Raw genomic sequence first — 10710 nt, forward strand, 5'->3', positions numbered from 1 at the left:
TTTGTTGGAATTTGCAGTAAATCCACAGGATGAGGCTGACAGGAAAGAGGGGCGCCTGGCTGTAATAGCAGACCACCTTGGTTTCAGCTGGTCAGGTAAGCGGCTTTTTTGAATATCAGTTAACTAACTTACAAAATGTTGTCATTACGTTAATTAATTTACAGTGACTTGTGAGCAGAGAGCTTAGATGTTGACAGAGCAATACAGTAAGTATACAGAATTATACAGAAAGTATAAATATAAGCTTTAAACAGGTGCCTTGGTTTCAAAATATTTGGGAACCACTGCTCTAAGCTCACATTTTTTAAATGTCAATATGTAGTACAGAACTTAACCATACAGTTTAAGAGTGACCCAGCAATACTGGAAAAGACACTGTGGTTAAAATAGTAGAAATGTTTAAGAGATTGGGATACTTTTACGTTATGGTTGTATTTGTTTGCAATAATTGTCATCACTACTTTTTACACATATATTGCCTTACAGTCATAAGGACACTTTGTTTCATAAGTATACTTTGTTGATCTGAATTAAATGCATGATTTATTACCAATGTGTTTTTTTTTTTTTTTTATCAGAATTGGCTGGAGAGCTTGAATTCAGTGAGTTACAGATCAATCAGATAAGAAATGAGAATCCAAATTCTCTACAAGACCAAAGCCATGCCTTCATAAGGCTATGGAAAGGAAGGGAGGGCAAAAATACTACAGGTAAGTTTACTGATCATGGGTTTTCTTTTAGTTTGTATCTAAATTTGCACTGCTCTATTCACCAGATAGCAAACATTATTAAATCTGAGATTAGTTAATTTAAATAATTGTTAATAATGAAGTTTTCCGCTCAGCCACCATAAATGTGCAGCACACTTCTGAATCCACTTTTCTGTAAGCAACTGCTTCACAGATAGAATTCAATAAATTTTCTACAATTAGATTTTAAAAAATGCATCATGAAAATTTTTTGCTCAATAACAAAATTCCATTTTTCAGCAAGTACATAAAAACAGTGTCCAAAACAGCACTGTTGCATAGAATTTGAAATAATCAGCTATTTGGTGATGAAAATGGAATGTTCTAAACAGCAACCCTTGCTGTCCTCTGTGGAATTATCAAAACATCAAACTCCAGAGAGTCTGCAATCAAAAAGGAAAAGTGACAGAGCCTGTGTCAAAACAAGTTCTGAACCACAGTGGCAGATATGATATTTACCTGCTCAGATTACATTATTTTTTTCTGATCTAGACTTTGTCAAAATATCTTATTATTGTCTTGGTGCAGCATGACAAATCTGCTCTTATATGGTGATCACCAGTAACCATAGGGTAAACATCATATTCATCCAAGCTGCACAGAAGTGCCAAAAAACAACTGATGTAAAAGAAGTACTCTGCAAGTAACATGCAACTTTATGTTTCAATTTTATGGAAATAGAGAGGCCAGTGTTCTGCAGTGCAGCTTGGATTATTTTTTCTTCTTCATTTTGGCACTTAAAGGGATAGTTCACCCCAAAATGAAAATTCTATCATTAATTACTCACCCTTATGTAATTTCGTCACATTGACTACTTTATAGATGTACTTACTATGTTTCTGGGCCTGGGAACGTTTCAGTTGCATTGCTGTCTATGCAGGGTCAGAAAGCTCTCGGATTTCATCATAAAATATCTCAATTTGTGTTCCAAAGAGGAACGAAGAGGTAACACTTTACAATAAGGGTACAGGAATAATCATGTACTAATGCCTAAATTAATACTTTATTCATCATATACTAATAATTATTAAAGGTGTTAACTAATCATGAACTAGTGAAGAGCTATCCTTAACTATTACTGGAGTCATATGGATTCACACATGAATAACGGCAGCCTTAACTACATGTTAGATAGTTAATGCATTAATTAACATTTATTGGTAAACTAAATCATACAGTCTCTTTAAGAATGAATAAGAAATACTCTAACTTTGAAATTAATTTAAATTATTTAATATCATAATTTGAGCTTTTGACATCTTCAGCACTGTCATAATCATTGCTGGATGGCGAAGGATTAGTTGATCGTCCTCATCAAGTGTAGAGAATACTAAATACACTAATAACTGATCTTGTCTGTTTTGTGTTGGTCTCTTTCCCTTTAAATTCACCCTACTTTGACTTATATGCAGCTAAATAAATAAATAAAAACTCAAAACCCACAAAGAATATTTGTAGAACGATTCCAAAAGAAATGGCCAAGCTAGAAACATGCAGGTAAGGTCAGAACGTTTGCTGGGTGCCAGTACAGTTCTCTCCATCCAGATGCAAGCCATGATGATCCTGTACCTCAGCTCTCTGACTTCTTGAAAAGCCACACCACATCTCTTAATCGGGCTCACTGTGTTAGTACATGTGTTTTTGATAGAAAGTACAGAATACATCATGAGCTGAGTTTAGTAGGTAGTTAACAGTTGATTAATTATGATTAGGCCCCTTCAAGTAAAGTCATGTCAAAATAATGCATTAAAAAACACGAGTTAATGTTATTTTATGAGTAGTTAATAATGAGTTAGTGATGATGGGCCCCTCAAAGTAAAGTCATGACACAATGACACATTAACAAATCATCAAATAAAAAAACATTAACGTTAAACATGCAGTACGAGTCTTCATTCCTTTAAACCACCAGTACAACAAACAAAAATAAAAGTTATTTATAGTTCTTTTATTATTTATTTACATCATTAAACATATATATACTCAAAAGAAATCCAAAACATACCTCTAAAGACACACATGAGGTAAAATATAAAGGTCAAATATGGTGCATTCAAATTAAGCTAATCAAAGCACACAATTAAACGACAAACACATTGCTGTTAATTACTATACATATTATTAATTTAGGAATTAGTACATGATTATTCATGTATCTTTATTGTTAAGTGTTACCAACGAAGGTCTTACGGGTTTGGAATGACATGAGGGTGAGTAATTAGTGACAGAATTTTCATTTTGAGTGAATTATCCCTTTAACTCACCATTGTTGTAAATTAATTGACTAAATGAGAGATACATTTTTAAAGTAATCAGGCATATAATATTTGGTCGAAAAATTGGGTGAAAAATTACCAGCAGACATGTAAAATGAAATAGCCATATCTTACCACCAGAACATCATAGAGACACTGGGCTCTTTTGACTTGGGGCAGTGTTGTGATGCCCAGTGTTATGTTCATAGTAAAAGGAAACAAATTATGATATTATGGCATTGTGGCTGCAGGTTCTGCCAAAGAAGGAGGATCACTCAAATTGTCTGGTTGTCTGTTGCATTCTAGTTGACAAAAAAATAATCTCTCCACTTAAAAGCAGAGAACACTTTGATGAGGACACTAGCAAAAATAAATCGTATGGACATTGTTCATCTCATCGAAACACAAATCATCCAGTCCAGTCAAGACCAGTCATCACACACCTATGCAGAAATTGAGCAAACCATATCATTGGATCATAGTGAAGGTATGGATGATAATAACTTGAAACTTATTAGGTTGGAGGTTTTTTATTTATTTACTTATTTTATTTTTTATATAGAAAGTTATCTTTAAACATTATTCATGACTTTTCCAGAAGATGATGAATCACTGAACTTTTACAATGAATTTACAACATCTCAACAGAAACTATGTTGGCCTTGCAGGTTTTTCAGCACTACAGGAGGACATGGACAGCCCCAGGCCAGGTCGACGAGCAAAAGTCACACAAAAAGGATCAGGACTTAGACCTCTGGTGGCATCTGTTGAGGATCTCTCCTGCAATGTATCTTCCGTTGATGATTCCAAGAAAGAGAGGTTGCTGACAGACAAAGAGATGGGTTCAGAGTAAGTTAATTTTATTCCTGACCTGCACCATTAAAAATGTATTAATAATACACTGTAATAGCTTATTTAAATTTGATTCTCTATTTGTCAGGGTGGTCGGAGCCTCAGCATATAGTTCCTTTGATATGGTTGGACTGAGGCAACAATTCCCAGGCATTATCAAAAAAGTAAGTCACTTCTTTACAAAGCTGTTCCCTGGAAACTGCAGTCTCATGTTTATGGGCCAGTTTACAAAGGTGGTACTATTTCCAACGAATCAATCACCCAATAAACATGAAACTGTGAATGATCCTCTCCAAGTGTTAGGAGCAACTGGGGGTCAATATAGTCTCCACCCAACAGGATGATGAACAGATTATTCCAGGCATTAATTCAATGGAAGGGTACAATCTGAGACAGAGACCCTGTCAGATTTTGGGCACACCCTGTTGGAATCTGAGAATGCCAAGCCAGATTTCGATGAGTTGTCTGTGGGACTCAAGCAAGATTCTGAAGATTATATTACTTCACCTGACTCTGGTGCAATAAATTTATTTACATCCCCGTCAAATGAAAATACAGAAATTGCATCTGCCTCACCGAATAAATATGTGGCTGCACTTCCAAAGAAACCGAGTGAGAGGGAGGATTATATACTCCGCCACGTTGAGGAAGTTTCTGACAGATTCTATAGAACCCTTTTTGGTAAAAGTTATGTCTCACCTGAGCTATGTAAAACGAGTGTAATTGTAGAGACTTATAGGTTCCCTGAAAATTAGATTTCTTCTGTGGATGAAGGGAATTGTAACATCATCCCTGTCTGTGTACAAGAATCTTCAGATGTTTCCAAAGATATTGATGTTAATCAGTTTCGAATCACAGAATTGTCCACTGAAGGAATACAAAGAATAACTCAAATAAATTCCAGTCCTCTTCAACAACCGAGCATGTCTGTTGCACTTGAATGTGGAACAGGCATTACAGAGAAGATCACCCCCTTTTCTCTTAATCAAATGTCAGTTGATTCAGTTACTGAGCAGCCACATATATTACCACTTCCAATAACTGATTCTGGTTCTTCAGATGCAAGGGTTGAAGTAGCCAAACCAATTACTCTAACCAAACCAACAGATGCTGGATGCACACAAACTGAATATACCACCTCAACATCAGCTGAAGTTACGGAGTGTAGACCTCTTACACCTGTATCTTAAACATCCCAGGTTGAGCTAAGATCTTTGTCACCAGATATAGAGTTTGAATGTTTTGATAACCTTAGAAAGACTTCATCTGAATATAGATCATCTCCAAAATCAGTGGATTCTTTGCCTTTAGACTCACCAGTACCATTTGGATATAGACTTCAACATACTCATGCATATTAATGGTTGAGTTAAGAGTATCTTCACCTGAATCTGTAACTTCAGTAAATGACTGCACTCTTCTCTCTGTTGACTCTCCATTGCCTGATTTTAGGCCAGCTACACCTTTGCCAACTTTTGAAAATATTTCACACCTAAATTAACAATAAATGTTGAAGAAAAAAAAACATTACATGCACCTGGTGAAAAAAACAGTCCCTCTTACAGGACATACAGAAAATTCACAAGGAGCATATTATTTTAAAAAGTGACTGATGACACAGAAAGACCTATTTCACCTGGTTCTGTGATTTTCTACCAACCTTTATTACTTGAATCAAATAGATCTTGGTCTCATATGTCCATCAGTTCTGACATTTTTGATAGCGAACACTCCACCGAAAATATACTCTGTCTCCTTATGCATTTTTGACTGAATTAAGACCATCATCTCCAGAATCAACAGCATCTGTAAATTAATATAGAGTACTTCCCCCTGATTCCCCAATTCCTTGTTTTGCAACCGAAGTGCATAATGACTCTTCAGTACTCATGACAGAATACAGATCACCATCACTAAAATCTGAAATTTCAGACATGTACTGTGATCTGATATCATTTAACACTGGAGATATTTCAACAACTTTATATAGTCCACAATAAATATACCCACCCCCTACAGAATCCAAAATTCAAGATTCTTTTGAACAATACAAGTATACAGTGAAAAGGATTGGATTTACCTCAGTTTCAACTGAATTTTGAAAGTCCAGCAATATTCCAACGTCAACACAAAACCCCTTTTGTCACATCATCAATTTAGACAAATATCCCCATAATGTCTTGTGCTTGATGACACTATTGAAGCAACTGAGTTTAGTCCCTTGTCTCCTGTATCAGTATCATCAGTTAATGAGTTCAGGCCACTATCACCTGACTCACCTGTAACTGAATTCAGAGGATTTTTCTCTCAGAGTACCTTTTCAATAACCAGTCATAGATCCTGTTCACCTAATTCACTGTGCTCAGAGAATACAGAATATGAACCTTACTTTGAAGACCTGTTTACTGTAGAAAATAGTTTCAGCACATTCACACCAGCATCAGACACCTCACTGAATGAGTTTAGATTGCTCTCACCAGACTCACCATTGCCAGAATATTTCACAGCCTTTGAAACAATTCCTTTAAAGGATTGTAGTTCCTCATCCCCTGAATCCCCTTGCATTGACAGAACAGGAAAATGATGTAGATCTGTTTAATCCAGTGGCTTCTCTAGAATCATTTGATGAACACAGACCTCTGTCCCCTGATTTACCAATATCTGCACCAGATTCTCCAATACCTCAATATTATGCTCACTTTGAACTTACACCTTTTTACAGATCCTCACCCCCTGAATCAATTGTGTCAGACACAGGTATACAGAACAGTTTATTTGATGATTAATTTTAGAAGGTCCTCATTGGAGTCAATCACATCACTTAATGAAAACAGATGTCTGTCCCCTGATTCACCTATTCCTCAGTTCAAAGTGGCCACATACCCAGTTATCATGCCACAAATTATTATTATTATTATTTTGTCAGTCCAACCTTAATTCAGAGCAAAGATCTGATTCTCCTTAGTCTATAATATCAGAGATTGAGAATAGACCATTGCCCCTAGCTCACCTGTACCCCAGTTCATGACATTATTCGCTCAGAGTACTTTGCCAGTAACAGGACCTAGATCATGTTCACCTCAGTCACTGTGCTCAGAGAATACAGAATATGAACCTTGATTACCTTGAAGAATGGCTAACTCTGAAATATTGTCCAGATTCCCCTGATTCAGTTTTATCAGATAGTGACAAAAGACCATATTCTCCAGACTCCTTGCCTAAACGAAGATCCATGTCACCTAAATCTACTATGCTTTTGAAAGACATTAGAGGGTCTTCTTAACAGTCAAATGGGTCCATGAATGAATGCAGACCCTCTATCCCCAGACTCACCTATACCACAGTGTTTTCCAGCAGTCTTTGAATCAGTTTCTATAACAGATTATAGGTCCTCATCCCCTGAGTCTGCATTATCAGATGAGGAATGGGAATTAAATGTTCTCACCCTAGATTCTTCTCCAGAATCAACAGAATCTATAAATTATGAAAGCTCTGACTTTAGATCTTTGTCTCCTGATTCTCCAGTATCGCAATATTATACCTTTCATTTTGAACCAACAATGGTAACAGGTTACACATCACTATGTCCGGAATCAATACTATCAGAAATACATATGCAGACAGATGTATTTGATGACTTGGTCATTGATCTTCGAAGATCCTCTTGGGAATCAATTGCATAGATTGACGAAAACAGAACACTGTCCCCTGATTCACCTTTTCCTGACTTCACACTACCCACACAATCATTGAACATGCCAGAGGTAGGCTCCTGTCCAACTTCCCCAGAATTGGACTGTATGGATTACGAAAATAGACTTCATCAGACTGACCTTAATAAAGACCTGACTCTCCCCAGTCTATAATATCCGGTGGTATACCACTGTCCTCTGACTCATCTGTACCTCAATTCAGTGTGTTATTCTCACAGATTACTTTGCCAGTATTAGGATGTGATTCATGTTCACCTCAATCACTGTGTTCAGGGACTACACAATATGAACCTTCTTTTGAAGACCTGTTTATTAGAGGCTCTTCTTCACAGTCAGTTGAGTCCATCAGTGAATGTAGATATCCCGACTCACCTGTACCACATCACTCGGAATTATTCATTGAACCAAGCACAATAAAAGGACATGTTCATCCTCACCTGAGTCTATGACATCAGATGTTGGTTATGAGTTATATAAGTTAGAGGTCAGTGCATTAAAATGTGAGTGTAGACTTCCTTTCCTGGATTTAGTATCAGAGAATGAACACTCACCTGGAGCAGTGGGTTACCATTTATGCTGCGGCGCCCGGGGAGCAGTTGGAGGTTCGGTGCCTTGCTCAAGGCCACCTCAGTCTTGGTATTGAAGGTGGAGAGAGCGCTGTACATTCACTCCCCCCACCTACAATTCCTGCCGCCCCGAGACTCAAACTTGCAACCCTTGGATTGCAAATTCAACACTCTAACCGTTAGGCCACGACTTCCCGTAGGATTGGTCAGTAAGGCTAAGTGATATGTCATTTGAAGATTATATATTTTTAATATCTGGAAAGTGTAAGTAAACTGTTACTCAAAGGAATGGTTAACAAGATCAACATGTAATTAACTAATCATTCAATTTTAAAGATGATCTTTTCACACCAGTTGTGATTCTGCTATGTTGATTTGTAGGACACAGATGCATAAGACACGCGCTCAGAAAAGCACAGTAGTGAAGGATGGCCAAGCCAAACAAACCCACCTGGAACGACTGGAGTACACCCTAGATTCCCTGCAACCCGATGACCTACAGCAGCACCTGCATCAGCTGCTTCATTGCTACTGTACCCCAAAGGTGACTGTAGAGCCTGGTGTAGGGCAAGATTCAGATGCAGGAGAATAGGACAAACAATAAGACACCACCTCCTGCTATGTGTGTTTGGTTGTGGTGGGCATTTAATAGAAATTTCTGCAAATTTATGTCTGTAGCCCTTTATAATAACACAAAATAATTCTTCACTTGCTTACCAGATCCCCTATTATTTATTGCTTGATCTTTTTATTCATGGCAAATAATGGAAACATTTTAACTGCATTATGGCTGAATGTCGTTTTTGTTTTGTTCCTGACTTAATTCATTTTCTCATTTTGTGACCAAAGATAGTGTTATCTGAATTGCTGACTGATTTGTATGAAACATATATGTTTTTGTGTGTGCGCGTGTGTAATTTTGGTTGCTGTGGTATTGTAGAAACAGAGCTAAACATAATAATGGAAAGTGAATATGGGTCAGTTTGGATGCTGAGCTCATTGTCTAGCCACTAAAGGTGTGAACACATTTGTAAATAATGGACTTTGATGGAAAATGTTTAAAAACACTGTCATATACTCTTTTGTCTCCTGTAATTGCTGTACAACTGCAACAATGGACTGCTGTAATTAAAAACAGGTCAGATAACTTGCTCAAATCTCTCAACAGACCTGATAAAATATCACCATAATATCTTTGGGGCATGTATGTGAGTTTGTAACCACAGTTAATCAAGTGCAAGCAATCAGCTATCTGATATAACTGGCTATGTATTTATACTGGCTATGACTGAGATTTAAAAGCAACAAATAAATATCATGATGTAGTTTTTCTTAATACAAGAATGCTTGAATGTTTTTTTTGTTGTTGTTGTTGTTGTTGTTGTTTTTTTACACAGATTACATGAGAATTTATCCGTTTTACGTGGATGAAATTACTTGTTTTTTCATGTTCTCCACATCATTTTGTGAACCCCCCCCCCCCCCCCCTTTTTTTTAAAGTATGACCAAACTCAATGATAATTTAAATCCCACTCCAAAACTGTGCTTGTGGGCTTGAATTGTATCTTCTCTATTTGTGATGCTCCTCTAGGTGCTTACAATAGAACCCAGAACAGGGAGGGAAAGTGTTTAAAAATTTGCCTATTTTGTTTATTTTTTCCTCTGCTGTTGCAATGATGTATAATAATAATGATAATAATAAATGAAACGTTTATCTCACTGTTAACAAAAATATGCAGAATTTAAGAATTTCTTGTTTAGGTGAAATAAGACATTTCAGAGGAGACAGGCAAATATTGCTTTAACTGAGCTTTGATGCAATTTCTTTTTCAGATTACATCATGACCAAGGGTGTAAATTTCATCTAACAGTGTGGGGAGGGGGCAATAAACATAAAATTTCTTAAGAGCAGTTTTTGAAGGGGACACTAATAATACAGCCAAAATTGTACTTGTAAAGATAGATAAGTGTACACCGCATGTGTACATACAATGGCGCAAAAACGGGGTATGCAGTATATGCAGTGCATAGGGGAGCCGCACATGGGGGCGCCATTTTGGCGAAATCATTCTGTGAAAATCTTTTTTAATAAAATGTTATAAATAATTAAAAGCTTATTTGTTAAAAATAATGTAATGAAACATTTTTGTAGACAGTAAGTTTAGAATACATTTTTGAACTCATTAGAAAAGCTAAAACCTAAGACGCGGAATGGTCATATCTCTGTACAACCGACCACAACAAATGGGAGACTTTTCAGATGCGCACTTCAGCTTTCCCTCAGAGCGCTAGTCAAACAAGTGTGGAAAAGGTGCAGGTGCCAAATGAGCTTCAGTAGAACAACAGTGAACTGTGGTCTGATTAGATGTTGTTATATGTCAGTAAAACAAACTTTCCTGTCCTGTCCCGTTTTGCCGTGCTCACGGCGCACATTCTTCAACTGTAGGTGAATATGAGGTGCACACTCTATATAACGTCATCATAAATAAACCGTACAAGAAACTATGACCATACACCGTCAATTAATTCATGAAATTACCAAAATGCCTATTAAAGCTGCAAAACTGTGCATGCG

General features: G+C 36.8%; 1 protein-coding gene across 13 annotated transcripts in view; it reads left to right on the forward strand.

Annotated features, from left to right (window-relative positions):
- Positions 1 to 9476, forward strand: part of LOC109111256 (ankyrin-2-like) — a 151187-nt gene extending 141711 nt beyond the window's left edge. For 10 of the 13 annotated variants that reach the window (XM_042760908.1, XM_042760909.1, XM_042760914.1 and 7 more), the window contains 6 exons: positions 18 to 95; positions 579 to 710; positions 3342 to 3491; positions 3673 to 3853; positions 3945 to 4020; positions 8517 to 9476. In XM_042760908.1, coding sequence (XP_042616842.1) covers positions 18 to 95; positions 579 to 710; positions 3342 to 3491; positions 3673 to 3853; positions 3945 to 4020; positions 8517 to 8531 — 632 coding nt within the window. In that variant the 3' untranslated portion in view covers positions 8532 to 9476. The remainder of the gene's footprint in view (positions 1 to 17; positions 96 to 578; positions 711 to 3341; positions 3492 to 3672; positions 3854 to 3944; positions 4021 to 8516) is intronic. The other 3 variants (XM_042760912.1, XM_042760910.1, XM_042760911.1) reach the window with 1 other exon arrangement.
- Positions 9477 to 10710: the final 1234 nt, after the last annotated feature.

This window comes from Cyprinus carpio, chromosome A7 (assembly GCF_018340385.1).
Source record: "Cyprinus carpio isolate SPL01 chromosome A7, ASM1834038v1, whole genome shotgun sequence".
Lineage (NCBI taxonomy): Eukaryota > Metazoa > Chordata > Actinopteri > Cypriniformes > Cyprinidae > Cyprinus > Cyprinus carpio.